The sequence below is a fragment of the Dendrobates tinctorius genome, unplaced genomic scaffold, assembly GCF_039654945.1.
Source record: "Dendrobates tinctorius isolate UK_male_01 unplaced genomic scaffold, ASM3965494v1 ptg000063l, whole genome shotgun sequence".
NCBI lineage: Eukaryota > Metazoa > Chordata > Amphibia > Anura > Dendrobatidae > Dendrobates > Dendrobates tinctorius.
The window spans coordinates 15518996-15543327 of NW_027361731.1; the positions used below are offsets into that span (position 1 = coordinate 15518996).

The 24332-nt window shown below is 49.4% G+C and overlaps 1 protein-coding gene across 5 annotated transcripts in view; it reads right to left on the reverse strand.

The window, feature by feature from the left end:
* Nucleotides 1-24332, reverse strand: part of LOC141094313 (gastrula zinc finger protein XlCGF66.1-like) — a 62420-nt gene that overhangs the window by 31825 nt on the left and 6263 nt on the right. For 3 of the 5 annotated variants that reach the window (XM_073580153.1, XM_073580152.1, XM_073580149.1), the window contains exons 2-4: nt 587-736; nt 281-457; nt 74-197 (exon numbers count right to left, since the gene is read on the reverse strand). In XM_073580153.1, the coding sequence (XP_073436254.1) occupies nt 74-197; nt 281-457; nt 587-736 (451 nt within the window). Of the gene's footprint in view, nt 1-73; nt 198-280; nt 458-586; nt 737-19939; nt 19982-21825; nt 21882-24332 lie in introns of those variants that run through there. The other 2 variants (XM_073580150.1, XM_073580151.1) reach the window with 2 other exon arrangements.

Below are 24332 nucleotides of genomic sequence, written 5' to 3' on the forward strand. Positions count from 1 at the left end.
CATATACAGGGACTGAATTCATTCTTTACATACAGATAATTATAGGCCGTGTGTATTTAGTCCTGTCTATTACCTGGTGATGTGAGGGGCTGGGGAACCTCCATCATGATGTCCTTGTACAGATCTTTGTGTCCTTCTAAAAACTCCCACTCCTCCATGGAGAAATAGACAGCGACATCCTGACACCTTATAGGAACCTGACACATACAATGATATGGTCATACCCCCAATCCCTTCATAATGTTACTGTATAATGTTCCAGCATTCCCAGCAGTGTCACCTCTCCAGTTAGCAGCTCAATCATCTTGTAGGCGAGTTCTAGGATCTTGTGGTCATTGATGTCCTCATGGATCAGGTGAGGTGGAGGCCCTGTGATTGGGCTCAGGGGTCTTCCCCATCCCTCAGACACAGGGTCCTGACAGCGCTCACTAGAGGTCTTCTTCACTACTGTGTAATCCTGGTTATGGAGAGACACATCAATAAATCTCACTACAGACATTTCCAGAGTCCTCACCTCTCCAGTTCTGTCCATCTGTTATTCCCATAGATAAGAATGATGTAATGTGACGTCATCAGGATCTCTCACCTCTCCAGTAAGCTGGAAGAGGATCTCTAGGGTGAGGTGTAATATCCTCTCCGCCTTCTGGTCTCTGTCCATATCCATCCTTGATGGGTAAATCAGGAAAATTCTCTTATGTGGAAGATCTTCACTGAGAGGATCCGATATTGTAGAGACCTGAATGAGAAGATGAGACGATGTAACATCATAAAATCCTGTGTAATAATACAATTACTGGAGATAATAAGGGAAACATATGAGGAGATTTATTATTTTACAGTATTTAGTTTTCTTCCCTGACAACTACTAATAAAACCTACAGTATATATTTAGGCCACAGACAACAAGCAGTTTCCTCCTCGGAGTCGGCAGCTGAATACGTTCCTCATAGACTCATCTTCCATAACGCTAATTCTCGTCTCATTTACCGACACTGGAATCGGCATTAGCAATACTGCAGGAGATATTCATTACACGTGACAGGAGGAATAACTACTTCATGATGAGGACGACATCTTCATCTTCTACTACGGCTCTAGAAACACATTTGGCCAGAGTCCGTCACTGCCTCCATCCCCACCGGCCGTCTATATGAAGGTTTCCCGTCTTCCCCGCACTGGAATCTTCTATCACGTTAGATCTCACGTCTGATTCACACAAAAAAATCTTTTATAAAAGCCTCAAACTTCTGTGTAAGAACATCAAGACAGGAGTTATTTGATGCCAATGTCTCCGTTTACAGGTTTTTTTTTTTACTATTTTCCTATAGGCTTCCATATATCACATGAAAAACAAAAAAAAAAAAATAAAATAGAGTTGTTAACACATTATACAATAAAACTGGGAATGGCGCTACTGTGGAAACATGCTATACACTACAGTTCAAAAGTTTGCGGTCACCCAGACAATTTTGGGTTTTCCATGAAAACTCATACTTTTATTAATCAAATGGCTTGCCAAATGAATTTAAAATCTCGTCCAGACATTGACAAGGTTAAAAAAAAAAAAGATTTATATTTGAAATAATAATTTTCTCCCTCAAACTTTGCTTTCGTCCAAGAATGCTCACTTTGCAGCAATTCCAGCATTGCAGACCTTTGGCATTCTAGCAGTTAATTTGCTGAGGTAATCTGGAGAAATTTCACCCCATGCTTCCAGAAGCCCCTCCCACAAGTTGGTTTGGCATGTTGAGCACTTTTTGCATACCATACGGTGAAACTGCTCCAACAACAGCTCAATGGGGTTGAGATCTAGTGACTGCGCTGGCCACTCCATTACAGATAGAATACCAGCTGCCTGCTTCTTCCCTAAATAGTTCTTGCATAATCAAGCGCTGTCCACAGGGTATGGCATGGCATTGCAAAATGGAGTGATAACCTTCCTTATTCAAAATCCCTTTTACCTTGTACAAATCTCTCACTTTACCAGCACCAAAGCAACCCCAGACCATCACATTACCTCCACCATGCTAGACAGATGGCGTCAGGCACTCTTCCAGCATCTTTTCATTTGTTCTGCGTCTTACAAATGTTCTTCTGTGTGATCCAAACACCTCAAACTTGGATTTGTCAGTCCAGAACACTTTTTACAATCTTCCCCAGTCCAATGTCTGTTCTTTTGCCCATATTAATCTTTTCCTTTTATTAGCAAGTCTCAATTATGGCTTTTTCTTTGCCACTCTGCCCTGAAGGCCAGCATCCCGGAGACGCCTCTTCACTGTACACGTTGACACTGGCGTTTTGCGTGTACTATTTAATGAAGCTGCCAGTTGAGGACCAGTGAGGAGTTGATTTTTCAAACTACAGACTCTAATGTACTTGTCTTGTTGCTCAGTTGTGCAGCAGGGCCTCCCACTTCTCTTTCTACTCTGGTTAGAGCCTGTTTGTGCTCTCCTCTGAAGGGAGTAGTACACACAGTTGTAAGAAATCTTCAGTTTCTTGGCAATTTCTCACATGGAATAGCCATGATTTCTAAGAACAAGAATATATCCAAATGGTGATCAACTGATTCACCCTGCATGTATTCACTCCATTCACTGTTAGCAAGCAGCCTGAATGATACAAGTCCCCACCTCTGTTGGCTGTCATTTCTGCTGCAATATATCCAAAAGGTAATCAACTGATCCACCCTGCATGGATTCACTCCATTCACTGTTAGCAAGCAGCCTGAATGGTAGAAGTCCATACTTCTGCTTGCTGTCTGTCTTCTGCTGCTTTACCATTTTGCAACATATTTTAATGTGCCTGCTAAAGCTTTGGTATAATTCATTTGTTGCACTGTATTTAATACTTACTGCTTTAAGTCCACGCTCTCTGCCGCAAAACAAAGTTACTTCGCATCTCTCATATCCTCCCTGTCTCACAACCCTAAACAGCTCTTCAACACTTTCAATTCTCTACTCTGTCCCACAGCACCTTCTCCCTCTCCTCTCATTTCTGCTGAAGACTTTGCCTCCTTCTTTAAGCAGATCGACACAATCAGACAAAACTTTGGCCCGCAGCCCCCAATGCCCTTCATAGCCGCTGAGCCCTGTTCTGCAAAAGCCAGCTTCTCCACCATGACAGAAGATCAGCTCTCCACCCTTCTGTCAAGATCACACCTCACCACTTGTGCCCATGACCCACTCCCGTCTCACCTCATCCCTAACTTGGCGACAGTCTTCATCCCATCACTAACACACCTCTTCAACCTTTCACTTACAAATGGTGTCTTTCCCTCAATCATACCCATCCTTAAAAAGCCCTCCCTTAACCCATCCTCTGTGTCTAACTATCGCCTGATATCTCTTCTCTCTTACGCTTCAAAACTACTGGAACAGCATGTATATCTTGAACTGTCCTCCCACCTCTCCTGCTGTTCCCTCTTTGACCGGTTACAATCTGGCTTCCGAACGCATCACTCAACTGAAACTGCCCTAACTAAGGTCACTAACGACTTACTAACCGCCAAGAGCAAGCGACACTACTCTGTCCTTCTCCTGGATCTGTCCTCTGCCTTCGACACCGTAGACCATTCTCTCCTGCTACAGACTCTGTCATCTCTTGGCATCACAGACTTGGCCCTAACCTGGATCTCATCATACCTAACAGACTGATCATTTAGTGTCTCCCTCTCACACAACACCTCTTCACCTCGCCCCCTGTCTGTCGGTGTTCCTCAAGGCTCTGTCCTAGGACCCCTACTATTCTCCATCTACACCTTCGGCTTGGGACAGCTCATAGAATCCCAAGGTTTGCAGTATCACCTCTGCGCCGATGACACGCAGATCTACCTATCTGGACCCAACCTCCTTACTGACTGAAATCCCACAATGTCTGTCTGCTAGCTCAGCCTTCTTCTCTGCTCGTTTTCTCAAACTGAACATGGACAAAACAGAATTTATCATCTTTCCCTCATCTCACTCCACCCCTCCACCAGACCTATCCATCAATGTCTGCTCTCTATCCCCCGTCCCGCACGCTCGGTGCCTCGGAGTGTTCCTCGACTCTGCGCTCTCTTTCAAACCACATATCGAAGCCCTCGCCTCCTCCTGCCGTCTCAAATTCAAAAATATTTCCCAGATCCGCTCATTCCTCAACCACAAAAACACTAGTGCATGCTCTTATAATAATAATCTTTATTTATATAGCGCCAACATATTCCGCAGCGCTTTACAGTTTAACAGTTTCAAAACACAAGTCATAAGTAACAACGTTAACAATACAATTAAAGCAAAATAAGATGAAATAAGACGACCCTGCTCGTGAGAGCTTACAATCTACAATGAGTTGAGGGAGATACAAAGTACAGGTGTGTATTTACAATGAAGGTCCAGCCATCTTGAGGGAGAGAAGGATGGAGATAGTGAATAGGCTACACACGCACACTTACACATAGAATGACTTTGAATAGTGAACGTGATAGGCCGCTCTGAACAAATGTGTTTTGAGGGAGCGCCTAAAACTATGCAAATTGTAGTTAGTCCTAATTTCTTGGGGTAGAGCATTCCAGAGGATAGGAGCAGCACGGGAGAAGTCTTGGAGTGGGAGGTACGGATTTGTGCAGAGTTTAGTCGAAAGTCGTTTGCAGAGCACAGCGATAGGCTAGGCAGATAGACAGAAATGAGGGAGGAGATGTAGGGGGTGCCGCACTGTGGAGAGCTTTGTGGGTGAGAACAAGTACTTTGAATTGGATCCTATAATGAATGGGCAGCCAGTGTAATGAGTGACGAAGAGCGGACACGTCTGAGTACCGATTAGCCAGATGGACGAACCTGGCCGCTGCATTAAGTATGGACTGGAGAGGGGACAGTCGAGTGACGGGGAGGCCAATTAATAGAGCGTTGCAGTAATCCAGGCGGGAGTGGATCAATGCTACAGTGAGGGTTTTTGTTGTTTCCATGGTGATAAAAGGGCGGATTCTAGAGATGTTCTTTAGGTGTAAGCAGCAAGAGCGGGCAAAAGATTGTATATGGGATGTGAAGGAGAGATTGGTGTCAAACATAACACCCAGACAGCGCGCCTGCTGCCGCGGTGTTATTGTGGCATCTCCATCCTCGACAACTGCAACCTCCTACTCTCTGGCCTCCCCTCTAGCACACTGGCACCACTCCAGTCCTTCCTACACTCTGCTGCCCGACTAATCCATCTGTCTCCCCGCTATTCCCCAGCCTCCCCCCTATGCCAGGCCCTTCACTGGCTTCCTACTGCACAGAGGCTCTAATTCAAAACCCTAACCATCCATAACCTGTCTCCTCCATAAATCTGTGACATGGTCTTCAGGTACCTACCCGCACGCAACCTTTGATCATCTCAAGATCTCCTTCTCTACTCTCCCATTATCTCTTCCTCCCACAACCGCATACAAGACTTCTCCCATGCTTCCCCCATACCCTGGAACTCTCTGCCGCAACACATCAGACTCTCACCATCATTGGAAACCTTCAAGAAGAACCTGAAGACCCACCTGTTCCAACAAGCCTACAGCCTGCAATGATCCTCGGTCTACTGAACCACCACACGACCTGCTGTATCCTCTCCTACAGTATCCTCACCCATCCCTGTAGACTGTGAGCCCTCACAGGCAGGGTCCCCTCTCCTTATGTACTTGTGTATCCCTTGTCTTAAAAATGTTTATTATACTTATCCATATTTCCCCATTCACATGTAAAGCGCTATGGAATAAATGGCGCTATATAAATGCATAATAATAATATCCGTGACTGGGGCCTCTCTAGATCTCATCAGGTTGAAGGTGCTATAGCATATAGATGCAGCCTGGTCTAGTGCCTTTGACCATCTAACCACCCCAGGTGTGCTGGCCCCAGCTGCCATATTATCCCAAACCAGCTCCCACAATCGCTCTTTCCTGACCCTGTAGTGTGGCCTATATATGTAGTAGTTCCTAAGGGGAAGCACGCAGTGTTGGGTGCAGATGCAGTGTGGGGTACAGCACGCAAGCATCCCATAAGCAAAGCATCCCATAAGCTAAGCATCAAGAAAGCGGCAGTTATCCAGGGCAGGAGTCAGGTAACACACTTTGCTTTCCGTTTTAACCATGTGCTTTATTTCTATCCTCCTGTGCTCCCTTGCCATCCACATTCACCACCCTATCACGACTCATTCACATCAACCCCTCTATACTTCCCTCTCCCATGTACAGCTCCCATGCACTCCTCACCTTCCTGAGAAACCTCAGCCCCTCTTGCCCAAACACATCACAGAAAAAAAAGCTACTTACAATTCCAACAACTATTTGCTCTTTATCTTTCTACTCCTACTGATTTCAGGGGACATCTCCCCCAACCCTGGTCCACCATCCCCCAAACTCAACCCCTACCCTACTCATATTGAAACCATAATAATCTTATTAATATTACTTGCACTCCCTCATCTCCATCTTTTAATTGTGCCCTCTGGAATCCACGGCCTGTTTGTAACAAGCTTCCTTTCCTGCACAACTACTTTCTGAACAACTCTCTTAATCTGTTGGCCCTCACTGAAACCTGGATTCAGGATTCTGACACTGTCTCTCCTGCTGCCATTTCCTTTGGTGGCTTACAATTCTCTCATTCCTCGAGACCCACAAACAGAAATGGTGGTGGAGTTGGCATACTCCTGTCCCCACAATGCACTTTCCAGGTCATTCCCCCAGTTCCATCACTCATAATCCCTTCTTTTGAGGTCCACACCATCAGGCTCCTACGTCCCCTCTCCCTTAGAGTAGCAGTCATATACCGGCCCCCAAGCTCACCCACCCACTTCCTTGACCACTTTTCAGCCTGGCTGCTGCACTTTATGTCCTCAGGACTACCAACTCTTATCCTGGGAGACTTCAACATCCCCATTAAAAGCCCTACCTCCACATCTGCATCCCAGCTTCTATCACTAACCACCTCTCTAGGCCTCTCGCAGCTTTCAGCCTCTGAGACACACAAGGACGGTAACACCCGTGATCTGGTCTTTGTCCGGCTCTGTTCAATCTCCCACCTAAGTAACTCACCGCTTCCACTCTCTGACCACAACATTCTCTCCTTCACGCTCACAAATCCTCGCCCACCCCAGCTCACTCCTACCTACCACACAGTCAGAAATCTACAAGCCAATAACCCTCAGACACTTTCAGACTCCCTACACTCATCACTGTTCCCAATCTCCTCTTTTTACTGTCATGATCTGGCTGTTCATCCCTTAGTGACACTCTTAGAAGCACCCTTGACCAAGTAGCTCCCCTCACCCTCAGAACCTCCAAACACCAAGTAAAACAGCCCTGGCTCACATCGCAAACTCGACTTCTCCAGCGATGCTCTAGGAGTGCTGAACGCCTATGGAGAAAAACCCGCACACCAGAAGACTTCATCCACTTCAAATTTATGTTAAGAACCTATAACGCTGCCATTCACCTCACCAAAAAGACCTACTTCACCACCCTGATCTCCTCACTAGCCAACAAGCCCAAGAAACTTTTTGACACCTTTCACTCCCTCCTCAGGCCGAAAGCACAAGCCCCTATCACAGACATTTGTGCTGATGACCTAGCCTCCCACTTTACAGAAAAAATAGATAATATCTGTCAGGAAATCTGCTCCCATCTGCCAAGTGCTGTGACTCTCATCCCTTCCTGCATCTCCCCTGGCTCACTTTCCACATTTGATCCCATCACAGAAGAAGTCTCCAGATCCTCTCTTCCTCTCGTCTGACCACATGCACTACCGACCCCATTCCCTCACATCTCCTCCAATCTCCCTCTCCAGTCATCACAACTCACCTAACTGCAATCTTTAATCTCTCCCTCTCCTCGGGCATTTTCCAATCCTCCTTCAAACACGCCATCGTTACTCCATTACTAGTCCCCTTCCTCTCTGAGGAGACAATTTGCATAATTAGCATATTTCCCAGAGGAGCATTGCGGCTTTAAGTCTCCTCATCTTGACATGCTTAGCATGTCATTCTCCGCAAGGAGAAATGATACTTCTTGGATATCGGTCAGATGCCTCTCTCACGGCCAAACCAGATCTCACACTTTGCACTGACGAGGGGCAGTACTCCAAAACACAGTGTCTGCAAATTGAGATTCTGGCTTAGCTTTTATCCTAAGTCATGTAACAAGGCTCGTTAAAGGGTCAACATTGCTTTTAGGATTGCTACTTCCAATAGGTGGCACTAGAGTTCTAGTTCTCTTCCTCTCTGAAGAGACAATTTGCATATTTTCCATTACTAAAGAAACCCACTCTCGACCCATCCTGCACAAACAACTACAGACCAGTCTCCAATCTCCCCTACATCTCTAAACTTTTGGAGTGCCTAGTTTACTCCCGCCTTACCCGTTACCTCTCCACTCCCTTCTAGACCCTTCACAGTATGACTTCTGCCCCCTACATTCAACTGAAACCGCACTCATCAAAGTGACCAATGACCTTCTGACAGCAAAACGTAACGGTGACCACTCTCTGCTCATTCTTCTCGACCTATCTGCAGCTTTTGACACGGTTGACCACCACCTCTTACTCTCTAGGCTCCAGTCACTAGGCATTAAGGACACTGCTCTCTCCTGGTTCTCTTTCTATCTTTCTGACCGCTCCTTCAGTGTTCTGTTCTCTGGCTCCACATCATCTCCTCTTCCTCTTGCTGTCGGGGTACCTCAGGGCTCAGTCCTTGGCCCCCTTCTCTTCTCTGTCTACATAGCCCCAATTGGACAGACCATCAGCAGATTTGGCTTTCAGTACCATCTTTATGCTGATGACACACAACTATATACATCATTCCCCAACCTTACCCCCGCTGTACTACAGAACGCCAGTGACTGTCTGTCCACAGTCTCCAACATCATGTCTGCTCTCTATCTGAAACTCAACCTCTCCAAAACTGAACTTCTGCTCCCGCCGTCTACTAACCTCCCTAAATCTGACATTTCCCTTTCCGTGGGTGGCACCACAATAACATCCCAGCAGCAGGCGCGCTGTCTGGGTGTTATGTTTGACACCAATATCTCCTTCACATCCCATATACAATCTTTTGCCCGCTCTTGCCACTTACACCTAAAGAACATCTCTAAAATCCGCCCTTTTCTCACCATGGAAACAACAAAAACCCTCATTGCAGCATTGATCCACTCTCGCCTGGATTACTGCAACGCTCTATTAATCGGCCTCCCCGTTACTCGACTATCCCCTCTCCAGTCCATACTTAATGCAGCAGCCAGGGTCATCTATCTGGCTAATCGGTACTCGGACACGTCCGCTCTTCGCCAGTCCTTACATTGGTTGCCAATTCATCATAGGAAACAATTCAAAGTACTTGTTCTCACCCACAAAGCTCTCCACAGTGCAGCACCCCCCTATATCTCCTCCCTCATTTCTGTCTATCGGCTTAACAGTCCGCTACGCTCTGCAAAAGACTTTCGACTAACCTCTGCACTAATCCGTACCTTCCACTCCCGACTCCAAGACTTCTCCCGCTCTGCGCCAATCCTCTGGAATGCTCTACCCAAAGAAATTAGGACTATCCACAATTTGCATAGTTTCAGTCACTCCCTCAAAACACATTTGTTCAGAGTGGCCTATCACGTTCACTAATCAAAGTCATTCTATGTGTGTAAGTGTGCATTTGTAGCCCATTCACTATCTCCATCCATCCCTCACTCCCTCAAGATGGCTGGACCACCATTGTAAATACACACCTGTACTTTGTATCTCCCTCACCTCATTGTAGATTGTAAGCTCTCACGAGCAGGGTCGTCTTATTTTGCTTTAACCCCTTCCCGACCTGTGACACAGCGTATGCGTCATGAAAGTCGGTGCCAATCCGACCTATGACGCATACCCTGTGTCATGAATTCAAAGCCCCCCTGCGGGTCGGGTGACCGGGGTCATGGAAAGGTCACCTGACCCGCAGATACAGGGGGCTTTGTAATTCACCACAGGGGGCGTGGCTTCGCCCCCACGTGGCTACGATCGCTCTGATTGGCTGTTAAAAGTGAAACAGCCAATCAGAGCGATAGTAATATTTCATCAATGAAAATTGATGAAATATTACAATCCAGCCATGGCCGATGCTGCAGTAGCATCGGACATGGCTGGAGACACCGATTTGACCCCCCCCACCGGCGATCGCCCACCCGCCACTGAATGACAGCGGCGATCTGCCGCCGCTGTCATCATCTGCCCCCCCTCCCATTCCCTTCACTCCCCGCCAGCTTCCGATCCCCCCCTCACCCACTCTTACCGCCCCCGGCACCTTCCAAGTCCCCCCGTCGCTCCCGGTGTCCGGCGGGTCCGGTTCATGGGCGCCGCCATCTTGGAAAATGGCGGGCGCATGCGCAGTGTGCCCGCCCGAATCTGCCGGCTGCAGATTCCATTATTTCATTTTGATCACTCTCAGAGTGATCAAAATGAAATAAAAAGTAAGTGAACCCCCCGATTATCACCCCCATAGGTAGGCAAAACTAATAAAATAAAGAAAATATTTTTATTTTTATTTTTCCATCAGGGTTAGGGTTGGAAAGAGGGTTAGGGTTAGGGTTGGAAAGAGGGTTAGGGTTAGGGTTGGAAAGAGGGTTAGGGTTGGAATTAGGGTTAGGGTTGAAAAGAGGGTTAGGGTTGAAAAGAGGGTTAGGGTTAGAATTAGGGTTAGAATTAGGGTTAGTGTTAGAATTAGGGTTAGGCTTGTGGTTAGTGTTATGGTTAGTGTTGGGGTTAGGGGTGTGTTGGGGTTAGGGTTGGGATTAGGGTTAGGGTTGGGGTTAGGGTTGAAGTTAGAATTGTGGGGTTTCCACTGTTTAGGCACATCAGGGGGTCTCCAAACGCGACATGGTGCAACCTTTGATTCCAGCCAATTTTGCGTTCAAAAAGTCAAACGGTGCTCACTCCCTTCCAAGCCCCGACGTGTGCCCAAACAGTGTTTTACCCCCACATATGGGGTATCAGCGTACTCAGGAAAAATTGCACAACAACTTTTGGAGTCTAATTTCTCCTGTTACCCTTGGGAAAATAAAAAAATTGGGGGCTAAAAAATTATTTTTTTCATTTTCATGTCTCTGCTTTACAAACTTCTGGGGGTTGAAAGTGCTCACCATACATCTACATAAGTTCCTTGGAAGGTCTAGTTTCCAAAATGGGGTCACTTGTGGGGGGTTTCCACTGTTTAGGCACATCAGGGGCTCTGCAAACGTAATGACGACTGCAGACTATTCCATCAAAGTCTGCATTTCAAAACGTCACTACTTCCATTCCGAGCCCTGACGTGTGCCCAAACAATGGTTCCCCCACACATATGGGGTATCAGCGTACTCAGGACAAACTGGACAACAACTTTTGGGGTCCAATTTATCCTGTTACCCTTGTGAAAAAAAAATTGCGGGCTAAAAATCATTTTTTTTGAGGGAAAAAAATGATTTTTTATTTTCATGGCTCTGCGTTATAAACTTCTGTGAAGCACTTGGGGGTTCAAGGTGCTCACCATACATCTAGATAAGTTCCCTGGGGGGTCTAGTTTCCAAAATGGGGTCACTTGTGGGAGCTTTCTACTGTTTAGGCACACAGGGTCTCAGCAAATGTAACATGACGCCCGCAGACCATACCATCAAAGTCAGCATTTCAAAATGTCACTACTTCCCTGCTGAGACCCAACGTGTGCCCAAACAGTGGTTTCCCCCCACATATGGGGTACCAGCGTACTCAGGACAAACTGGACAACAACTTTTGGGGTCCAATTTCTCCTGTTACCCTTGTGAAAATAAAAAATTGCGAGCTAAAAATTCATTTTTTGAGGAAAAAAAAGATTTTTTATTTTCATGGCTCTGCGTTACAATCTTCTGTGAAGCACTTCGGGGTTCAAGGTGCTCATCACACATCTAGGCAAGTTCCTTATGGGGTCTAGTTTCCAAAATGGGGTCACTTGTTGGGGGTTTCCACAGTTTAGGAACATCAAGGGCTCTGCAAATGTAACATGATGCCCGCAGACCATTCCATCAAAGTCAGCATACCAAAACGTCACTGCTTCCCTTCCGAGCCCTGACGTGTGCCCTTACAGTGGTCATCCCCCACATATGGGGTATCAGCGTACTCAGGACAAACTGGACAACAACTTTTGGGGTCCAATTTCTCCTGTTACCCTTGTGAAAAAAAAAATGCTGGCTAAAAATCATTTTTTTTGAGGGAAAAAAAATGATTTTTTATTTTCACGGCTCTGCGTTATAAACTTCTGTGAAGCACTTGGGGGTTCAAGGTGCTCACCACACATCTAGATAAGTTCCTTGGGGGGTCTAGTTTCCAAAATGGGGTCCCTTGTGGGGGGTTTCTACTGTTTAGGCACACAGGGGCTCAGCAAATGTAACATGACGCCCGCAGACCATTCCATCAAAGTCAGCATTTCAAAATGTCACTACTTCCCTTCCGAGCCCCGACGTGTGCCCAAACAGTGGTCCCCCCCCACATATGGGGTACCAGCGTACTCAGGACAAACTGGAAAACAACTTTTGGGGTCCAATTTATCCTGGTACCCTTGTGAAAATAAAAAAATTGCAGACTAAAAAATTTTTTTTTAGGAAAAAAAAAGATTTTTTATTTTCACTGCTCTGCATTATAAGCTTCTGTGAATCACCTGGGGATTCAAAGTGCTCACTATGCATCTAGATAAGTTCCTTAGGGGGTCTAGTTTCCAAAATGGGGTCATTTGTGGGGGAGCTCCAAAGTTTAGGCACACAGGGGATCTCCAAACACGACATGGTGTCCGCTAACGATTGGAGCTAATTTTCATTTCAAAAAGTCAAATGGCGCTCATTCCCTTCTGCGCCCTGCCGTGCACCCAAACAGTGCCCCCCCCCACATATGGGGTACCAGCGTACTCAGGACAATCTGGACAACAACTTTTGTGGTCCAATTTCATCTGTTACCCTTGTGAAAATAAAAAATAGCGTGCTAAAAAATCATTTTTGAGGAAAAAAAAATTATTTTTTATTTTCACTGCTCTATGTTATAAACTTTTGTGAGGCACTTGGGGGTTCAAAGTGCTCACTACACATCTAGATAAGTTCCTTAAGGGTTCTAGTTACCAAAATGGTGTCACTTGTGGGGGAGCTCCAATGTTTAGGCACACAGGGGCTCTCCAAACGCGACATGGTGTCCGATAATGATTGGAGCTAATTTTCCATTCAAAAAGTCAAATGGCGCTCCTTCCCTTCCGGGCCCTGCCGTGCACCCAAACAGTGGTTTATGACCAGATATGAGGTATTGGTGTGCTCAGGAGAAATTGCCCAACAAATTTTAGGATCCATTTTATCCTGTTGCCCATGTGAAAATGAAAAAACTGAGGCTAAAAGATAATTTTTGTGAAAAAAAAGTACTTTTTTTTTTTTTTACAGATCAATTTGAGAAGCACCTGGGGGTTCAAAGTGATCACTATGCATCTAGATAAGTTCCTTGGGGGGTCTAGTTTCCAAAATGGGGTCACTTGTGGGGGAGCTCCAGTGTTTAGTAACACAGCGACTCTCCAAACACGACATGGCAAGCGCTAAATATTCCAGCATATTTTCCATTCAAAAAGTCAAATGGTGCTCCTTCCCTTCTGAGCCCTGCCGTCCGCCCAAACAGTGGTTTATGACCACATATGAGGTATCGGTGTACTCAGGGGAAATTGCCCAACAAATATTAGGATCCATTTTATCCTGTTGCCCATGTGAAAATGAAAAAATTGATGCTGAAAGGAAATTTGTGTTGGAAAAATTAAAATGTCTATTTTTTCCTTCCACATTGCCTTAGCTGTTGTGAAACACCTGAAGGGTTAATAATCTTCTTGAATGTGGTTTTGAGTAGCTTGAGGGGTGCAGTTTTTAGAATGGTGTCACTTTTGGGTATTTTCTGCCATATAGACCCCTCAAAGTGACTTCAAATGTGAGGTGGTCCCTAAAAAAAATGGTTTTGTAAATTTTGTTGTAAAAATGAGAAATCGCTGGTCAACTTTTAACCCTTATAACTTCCTAACAAAAAAATATTTTGCTTCCAAAATTGTGCTGATGTCAAGTAGACATGTGGGAAATGTTATCTAGTAACTATTTTGTGTCACATAACTCTCTAGTTTAACAGAATAAAAATTCAAAATTTGAAAATTGCGAAATTTTCAAAATTTTCGCCAAATTTCTGATTTTTTCACAAATAAATGCAAAAATTATCGACCTAAATTTACCACTAACATGAAGCCCAATATGTCACGAAAAAACAATCTCAGAATCGCTAGGATGCGTTGAAGCGTTCCAGAGTTATTACCTCATAAAGGGACACTGGTCAGAATTGCAAAAAATGGCCAGGTCATTAAGGTCAAAATATTCTGGGTCATGAAGGGGTTAATTATTGTATTGTTAACGTTGTTACTTATGACTTGTGTTTTGAAACTGTTAAACTGTAAAGCGCTGCGGAATATGTTGGCGCTATATAAATAAAGATTATTATTATTATTATTATTAGACTGTCGAGTTTCACATGAAAGTTCTTTTTTTTCTGGCCATTTTGAGACTTTAATGAAACCAACAATTGTAATGCTCCAGATTCTTAACTACCTTAAAGGAAGGTCAGGTTTATAGCTTCTCTAATCAGCCAAACTGTTTTCAGCTGTGCTAACATACTTGCACAAGGGTTTTCATTCTAACCATCCATTATCCTTCTTACATTGTTAGCAAACACAAAGTACCATAAGAACACTGGAGTGATGGTTGCTGGAAATGGGCCTCTATACACTTATGAAGATATTGCATTACAAACCAGACGTTTGCAGCTAGAATAGTCATTTACCACATTAACAATGTATAGAGTGTATTTCTGAATCATTTAATGTTAGCTTCATTGGATAAACACTGTGCTTTTCTTTCAAAAATAAGGAAATTTTTAAGTGACCCTAAACTTTTGAACGGTAGTGTATATTGAGGTATGGAAGGAAAGTGGAGACAGTATGTGTATGGATGGTGGTTGTGGGGAACATTATACTATATGATGGGGTATGGTGGGACTGTGGGAACATTATACAGTGTGCGGGGATGGCAGTACTGTGGGAGCATTATACTGGAGGGGTATCACGAACACGGTCACAGCAGGTGATGGGCGCGCTAACACCAGCCCCTTCTTCAGCTGGATGTGCGTCCTCGGACTCACATTTAGCTGATGTGTATTGCAGCGCAATGGCACATCGGATCCGTGAGCTTCAATACACGCTACCGGACATTCAGAGACCAGCACTGACGTCGGCATGCACGAGACCAGGGGCTCATGGAACTGATGTCATGTGCTCCCGTCGTTTGCACGCTGAAGTTAGCTACCATATTCAGAAAAAGATGCTACGTGGATTTTTTTTTTTTTTTTTTTTTAAATCAGTACACAGTGCCCGTGGCCATACTACTACAAGCATGACTATCAGCTACGCATTATACTACATGGAGGGCCATGGTCTGTGCATTATACTACATGGAGGACCATTTATATGGATACACCTAAATAAAATGGGAACGGTTGGTGATATCAACTTCCTGTTTGTGGCACATTAGTATATGAGGGGGGGGACTTTTCAAGATGGGTGGTGACCGTGGTGGCCATTTTGAAGTCAGCCATTTTGGATCCAACTTTATTTTTTCCAATGGGAAGAGGGTCATGTGACACATCAAACTTATTGAGAATTTCACAAGAAAAAACAATGTTGTGCTTGGTTTTAACATAACTTTATTCTTTCATGAGTTATTTCAAGTTTACGACCACTTATAAAATGTGCTCAAAGTGCTGCCCATTATGTTGGATTGTCAATGCAACCCTCTTCTCCCTCTCTTGACACACTGACAGGACTCAGTATCCTCCGCATTGAGTCACTGTGCCGCCGTCAGAGGTCACCAGAGTTCATGCTGTCAGCTGCAGCACTGCTGCGTGAGAAAATTCTTACACAGTGGTCCTGCAGTAAAGTGAGAGCACAAACTCCTGTGACCTCTCAGTGATACACTGACAGCTGGTATCCTCCTGCAGTGCATCACCGAAGCCGTGTAGAGCGGTCACATCTCCCGATGAGACTGTTCTACACATGAGATCGTCGTGGGACACTCGTTATTTGGGACTACAGCGGACCAGGGAGTATTTGTGTTAGTTCATTATTTTTACTACAGGAGATCAAGGGCATCGGGGTATTAGGTGTTTGGTGAGTGCGAATTTATTGTTTTTTTCACAATTTAACAGTCACCAGATGATGGGACCACTGTCCCATCATTGGCTCATGCTGTCACTGTAGCAGACATAGCCGGATGGGAGTAGTAGTCCAATCAGACTATGGCAGTATGCGAGCACTATATGCTGATATGGTGGTATTGCAAATGTTAGAGGAAAAAAATGATATTATATTTGAACATGGTATGTAATGATATTATGGTCTTCAATGTAGAATGTAAGAGAAGAAAAGGCTGGACAAGGTAATGACATCACAATTTTTTTTTTTGCTAAATAGATCTTTATTTAGCTTACAAAAACGCATACAAATCCGCATGAAAATCCGCATCAAAAACGAGCAGATTTTCAAATGTGTTTTCTGCAAAGTCAGGAAGAATCCGTGCAGATTTTTACAAGAGTAAATCCGCAAAGTGTGCACAGACCCTAAATCTGAGGCAACACAAAAATCCCCTAAATATTACATTTTATAACAACCCCAAAATATGTGACACCTCATGGTAAATCGCTCTCTCACGATTGGATTAGAGCTGATACAAAAAAGCTAAAGAGACTAAAAAGAGTGTCACCTCCATAAAGGGGCACTTTACCGTGTTTGTCAGAACTGTCCGAGGATTATTAGAGGTGATAGTTTCCCCCCCAATTAGAAGGGACACCTGTGGATATTGGGGTCTTTACCTGCTACAGTCCTGGTGTGGAGCCTCCACCCGCAGAGTCGCACTCCACATAGAGAATAAGGCCGGGATCACACACACAGCGAGATACGGCCGAGTCTCGCAGGTTAAAACCAAGCTCTGGCGCCAGCACTCCGGAGCGGAGCGTGCAGCTGCATAGAAATAAATGGAGCCGCACGCTCTGCTCCCGTGTGCTGACAGCAGTGCCGGGTATTCCCATGCGAGACTCGGCCGTATTCCTCGCATGTGTGATACCGGCCTAACGGAGCCTCCGGCACCAACCTCCACCTACACAATCGCCCTCCACATAGAGAATAATGGAGCCTCCAGCACTGACCTCCACCTGCAGAGCCGCACTCCACATAGAGAATAATGGGGCCTCCGGCACCGACCACCACCCGCAGAGCCACACACCACATAGAGAATAATGGAGCCTCCGGCACCGACCTCCACCCCGCAGAGCCGCACTCCACATAGAGAATAATGGAGCCTCCGGCACCGACCTCCACCCGCAGAGCCACACTCCACATAGAGAATAATGGAGCCTCCAGCACCTACCTCCACCCGCAGAGCCGCACTCCACATAGAGAATAATGGGGCCTCCGGCACCGACCTCCACCCACAGAGCCACACACCACATAGAGAATAATGGAGCCTCCGGCACCGACCTCCACCCGCAGAGCCGCACTCCACATAGAGAATAATGGAGCCTCCGGCACCGACCTCCACCCGCAGAGCCACACTCCACATAGAGAATAATGGAGCCTCCAGCAATGACCTCCACCCGCAGAGCCGCACTCCACATAGAGAATAATGGAGCCTCCCGCACCTACCTCCTCCCGCAGAGCCACACTCCTCATAGAGAATAATGGAGCCTCCAGCACCTACCTCCACCCGCCGAGCCGCACTCCACATAGAGAATAATGGAGCCTCCAGCACCTACCTCCACCCGCAGAGCCGCACTCCACAGAGAATAATGGAGCCTCCAGCACCGACCTCCACCCACAGAGCCGCACTCCATAGAGAATAATGGAGCCTCCGGCACCTACCTCCACCCGCAGAGCCGCACTCCACATAGAGAATAATGGAGCCTCCAGCACCGACCTCCACCCGCAGAGCCGCACTCCACATAGAGAATAATGGAGCCTCCAGCACCTACCTCCACCCGCAGAGCGGCACTCCACATAGAGAATAATGGAGCCTCCAGCACCGACCTCCACCCGCAGAGCCGCACTCCACATAGAGAATAATGGAGCCTCCGGCACCAACCTCCACCCACAGAGCCACACTCCACATAGAGAATAATGGAGCCTCCAGCACCTACCTCCACCCACAGAGCCACACTCCACATAGAGAATAATGGAGCCTCCAGCACCTACCTCCACCGGCAGAGCCACACCACATAGAGAATAATGGAGCCTCCGGCACCGACCTCCACCCGCAGAGCCACACTCCTCATAGAGAATAATGGAGCCTGCAGCACCGACCTCCACCCGCAGAGCCGCACTCCACATAGAGAATAATGGAGCCTCCAGCACCGACCTCCACCCGCAGAGCCGCACTCCACATAGAGAATAAAGGAGCCTCCGGCACCGACCTCCACCCGCAGAGCCGCACTCCACAGAGAATAATGGAGCCTCCAGCACCGACCTCCACCAGCAGAGCCACACTCCACGTAAAGAATAATGGAGCCTCCAGCACTGACCTCCACCCGCAGAGCCGCACTGCACATAGAGAATAATGGAGCCTCCGGCACCGACCTCCACCCGCAGAGCCGCACTCCACATAGAGAATAATGGAGCCTCCAGCACCGACCTACACCCGCACTCGACATAGAGAATAATGGAGCCTCCGGCACCGACCTCCACCCGCAGAGCCGCACTCCACATAGAGAATAATGGAGCCTCCGGCACCGACCTCCACCCGCAGAGCCGCACTCCACATAGAGAATAATGTAGCCTCCAGCACCTACCTCCACCCGCAGAGCCACACTCCACATAGAGAATAATGGAGCCTCCAGCACCTACCTCCACCCGCAGAGCCACACTCCACATAGAGAATAATGGAGCCTCCAGCACCTACCTCAACCCGCAGAGCCGCACTCCACATAGAGAATAATGTAGCCTCCAGCACCTACCTCCACCCGCAGAGCCACACTCCACATAGAGAATAATGGAGCCTCCAGCACCTACCTCAACCCGCAGAGCCGCACTCCACATAGAGAATAATGGAGCCTCCAGCACCGACCTCCACCCACAGAGCCGCACTCCATAGAGAATAATGGAGCCTCCGGCACCGACCTCCACCCGCAGAGCCGCACTCCACAGAGAGAATAATGGAGCCTCCGGCACCGACCTCCACCCGCAGAGCCGCACCGACCTCCACCCGCAGAGCCGCACTCCACATAGAGAATAATGGAGCCTCCGACACCGACCTCCACCCGCAGAGCCGCACTCCACAGAGAATAATGGAGCCTCCGGCACCGACCTCCACCCGCAGAGCCGCACTCCACATAGAGAATAATGGAGCCTCCAGCACCGACCTCCACCCGCAGAGCCGCACTCCACAGAGAGAATAATGGAGCCTCCGGCACCGACCTCCACCCGCAGAGCTGCACCGACCTCCACCCGCAGAGCCGCACTCCACATAGAGAATTATGGAGCCTCCGGCACCGACCTCCACCCGCAGAGCCGCACTCCACATAGAGAATTATGGAGCCTCCGGCACCGACCTCCACCCGCAGAGCCGCACTCCACATAGAGAATAATGGAGCCTCCAGCACCGACCTCCACCCGCAGAGCAGCACTCCACATAGAGAATAATGGAGCCTCCAGCACCGACCTCCACCCGCAGAGCCGCACTCCACATAGAGAATAATGGAGCCTCCGGCACCGCACTCCACATAGAGAATAATGGAGCCTCCGGCACCGACCTCCACCCGCAGAGCCGCACTCCACATAGAGAATAATGGGGCCTCCGGCACCGACCTCCACCCGCAGAGCCGCACTCCACATAGAGAATAATGGAGCCTCCGGCACAGACCTCCACCCGCAGAGCCGCACTCCACATAGAGAATAATGGAGCCTCCGGCACCGACCTCCACCCGCAGAGCCGCACTCCACATAGAGAATAATGGGGCCTCCGGCACTGACCTCCACCTGCAGAGCCGCACTCCACATAGAGAATAATGGAGCCTCCAGCACCAACCTCCACCTGCAGAGCCACACTCCACATAGAGAATAATGGAGCCTCCAGCACCGACCTCCACCCGCAGAGCCGCACTCCACATAGAGAATAATGGAGCCTCCAGCACCGACCTCCACCCGCAGAGCCGCACTCCACATAGAGAATAATGGAGCCTCCAGCACCGACCTCCACCCGCAGAGCTGCACTCCACATAGAGAATAATGGAGCCTCCGGCACCTACCTCCACCCGCAGAGCCGCACTCCACATAGAGAATAATGGAGCCTCCAGCACCGACCTCCATCCGCAGAGCCTCACTCCACATAGAGAATAATGGAGCCGCCAGCACCGACCTCCACCCACAGAGCCACACTCCACAGAGAATAATGGAGCCTCCAGCACCTACCTCCACCGGCAGAGCCACACCACATAGAGAATAATGGAGCCTCCGGCACCGACCTCCACCCGCAGAGCCACACTCCTCATAGAGAATAATGGAGCCTCCAGCACCGACCTCCACCCGCAGAGCCGCACTCCACATAGAGAATAATGGAGCCTCCGGCACCGACCTCCACCCGCAGAGCCGCACTCCACGTAAAGAATAATGGAGCCTCCAGCACTGACCTCCACCCGCTGAGCCACACTCCACATAGAGAATAATGGAGCCTCCGGCACCGACCTCCACCCGCAGAGCCGCACTCCACATAGAGAATAATGGAGCCTCCGGCACCGACCTCCACCCGCAGAGCCGCACTCCACATAGAGAATAATGGAGCCTCCGACACCGACCTCCACCCGCAGAGCCGCACTCCACATAGAGAATAATGGAGCCTCCCGCACCTACCTCCACCCGCAGAGCCACACTCCTCATAGAGAATAATGGAGCCTCCAGCACCGACCTCCACCCGCACTCCACATAGAGAATAATGGAGGGTCCTGCACCGACCTCCACCCGCACTCCAAATAGAGAATAATGGAGCCTCCAGCACCGACCTCCACCCGCAGAGCCGCACCCCACATAGAGAATAATGGAGCCTCCGGCACCGACCTCCACCCGCAGAGCCGCACTCCACATAGAGAATAATGGAGCCTCCCGCACCTACCTCCACCCGCAGAGCCGCACCCCACATAGAGAATAATGGAACCTCCAGCACCGACCTCCACCCGCAGAGCCGCACTCCACATAGAGAATAATGGAGCCTCCGGCACCGACCTCCACCCGCACTCCACATAGAGAATAATGGAGCCTCCGGCACCGACCTCCACCCGCAGAGCCGCACTCCACATAGAGAATAATGGAGCCTCCAGCACCGACCTCCACCCGCACTCCACATAGAGAATAATGGAGCCTCCAGCACCGACCTCCACCCGCAGAGCCGCACTCCACATAGAGAATAATGGAGCCTCCAGCACCGACCTCCACCCACAGAGCCGCACTCCACATAGAGAATAATGGAGCCTCCAGCACCGACCTCCACCCACAGAGCCGCACTCCACATAGAGAATAATGGAGCCTCCAGCACTGATCTCCACCCGCAGAGCCACACTCCACATAGAGAATGGAGCCTCCAGCACCGACCCCCACCCGCAGAGCCGCACTCCTCATAGAGAATAATGGAGCCTCCAGCACCGACTTCCACCCGCAGAGCCACACTCCACATAGAGAATAATGAAGCCTCCGGCACCGACCTCCACCCACAGAGCCACACTCCACATAGAGAATAATGGAGCCTCCAGCACCGACCTCCACCCGCAGAGCCGCACTCCACATAGAGAATAATGGAGCCTCCAGCACCGACCTCCACCCGCAGAGCCACACTCCACATAGAGAATAATGGAGCCTCCGGCACCGACCTCCACCCACAGAGCCGCACTCCACAGAGAATAATGGAGCCTCCGGCACCGACCTCCACCCACAGAGCCGCACTCCACATAGAGAATAATGGAGCCTCCAGCACCGACCTCCACCCGCAGAGCCGCACTCCACAGAGAATAATGGAGCCTCCGGCACCTACCTCCACCCGCAGAGCCGCACCCCACATAAAGAATAATGGAGCCTCCGGCACCGACCTCCACCCGCAGAGCCGCACTCCACAGAGAATAATGGAGCCTCCGGCACCGACCTCCACCCGCAGAGCCGCACCGACCTCCACCCGCAGAGCCGCACTCCACATAGAGAATAATGGAGCCTCCGACACCGACCTCCACCCGCACTCCACATAGAGAATAATGGAGCCTCCGGCACCGACCTCCACCCGCAGAGCCACACTCCACATAGAGAATAATGGAGCCTCCAGCACCGACCTCCACCCGCAGAGCCGCACTCCACATAGAGAATAATGGAGCCTCCAGCACCGACCTCCACCCGCAGAGCCACACTCCACATAGAGAATAATGAAGCCTCCGGCACCGACCTCCACCCACAGAGCCGCACTCCACAGAGAGAATAATGGAGCCTCCAGCACCGACCTCCACCCGCAGAGCCGCACTCCACATAGAGAATAATGGAGCCTCCGGCACCGACCTCCACCCGCAGAGCCACACTCCACATAGAGAATAATGGAGCCTCCGGCACCTACCTCCACCCGCAGAGCCGCAATCCACATAGAGAATAATGGAGCCTCCAGCACCGACCTCCACCCGCAGAGCCGCACCCCACATAGAGAATAATGGAGCCTCCGGCACCTACCTCCACCCGCAGAGCCGCACCCCACATAAAGAATAATGGAGCCTCCGGCACCGACCTCCACCCGCAGAGCCGCACTCCACAGAGAATAATGGAGCCTCCGGCACCGACCTCCACCCGCAGAGCCGCACCGACCTCCACCCGCAGAGCCGCACTCCACATACAGAATAATGGAGCCTCCAGCACCGACCTCCACCCGCACTCCACATAGAGAATAATGAAGCCTCCGGCACCGACCTCCACCCACAGAGCCACACTCCACATAGAGAATAATGGAGCCTCCAGCACCGACCTCCACCCGCACTCCACAGAGAGAATAATGGAGCCTCCGGCACCGACCTCCACCCGCAGAGCCGCACTCCACATAGAGAATAATGGAGCCTCCGACACCGACCTCCACCCGCAGAGCCGCACTCCACATAGAGAATAATGGAGCCTCCCGCACCTACCTCCACCCGCAGAGCCACACTCCTCATAGAGAATAATGGAGCCTCCAGCACCGACCTCCACCCGCACTCCACATAGAGAATAATGGAGGGTCCTGCACCGACCTCCACCCGCACTCCACATAGAGAATAATGGAGCCTCCAGCACCGACCTCCACCCGCAGAGCCGCACCCCACATAGAGAATAATGGAGCCTCCGGCACCGACCTCCACCCGCAGAGCCGCACTCCACATAGAGAATAATGGAGCCTCCCGCACCTACCTCCACCCGCAGAGCCGCACCCCACATAGAGAATAATGGAGCCTCCAGCACCGACCTCCACCCGCAGAGCCGCACTCCACATAGAGAATAATGGAGCCTCCAGCACCGACCTCCACCCGCAGAGCCGCACTCCACATAGAGAATAATGGAGCCTCCAGCACCGACCTCCACCCGCAGAGCTGCACTCCACATAGAGAATAATGGAGCCTCCGGCACCTACCTCCACCCGCAGAGCCGCACTCCACATAGAGAATAATGGAGCCTCCAGCACCGACCTCCATCCGCAGAGCCTCACTCCACATAGAGAATAATGGAGCCGCCAGCACCGACCTCCACCCACAGAGCCACACTCCACAGAGAATAATGGAGCCTCCAGCACCTACCTCCACCGGCAGAGCCACACCACATAGAGAATAATGGAGCCTCCGGCACCGACCTCCACCCGCAGAGCCACACTCCTCATAGAGAATAATGGAGCCTCCAGCACCGACCTCCACCCGCAGAGCCGCACTCCACATAGAGAATAATGGAGCCTCCGGCACCGACCTCCACCCGCAGAGCCGCACTCCACGTAAAGAATAATGGAGCCTCCAGCACTGACCTCCACCCGCTGAGCCACACTCCACATAGAGAATAATGGAGCCTCCGGCACCGACCTCCACCCGCAGAGCCGCACTCCACATAGAGAATAATGGAGCCTCCGGCACCGACCTCCACCCGCAGAGCCGCACTCCACATAGAGAATAATGGAGCCTCCGACACCGACCTCCACCCGCAGAGCCGCACTCCACATAGAGAATAATGGAGCCTCCCGCACCTACCTCCACCCGCAGAGCCACACTCCTCATAGAGAATAA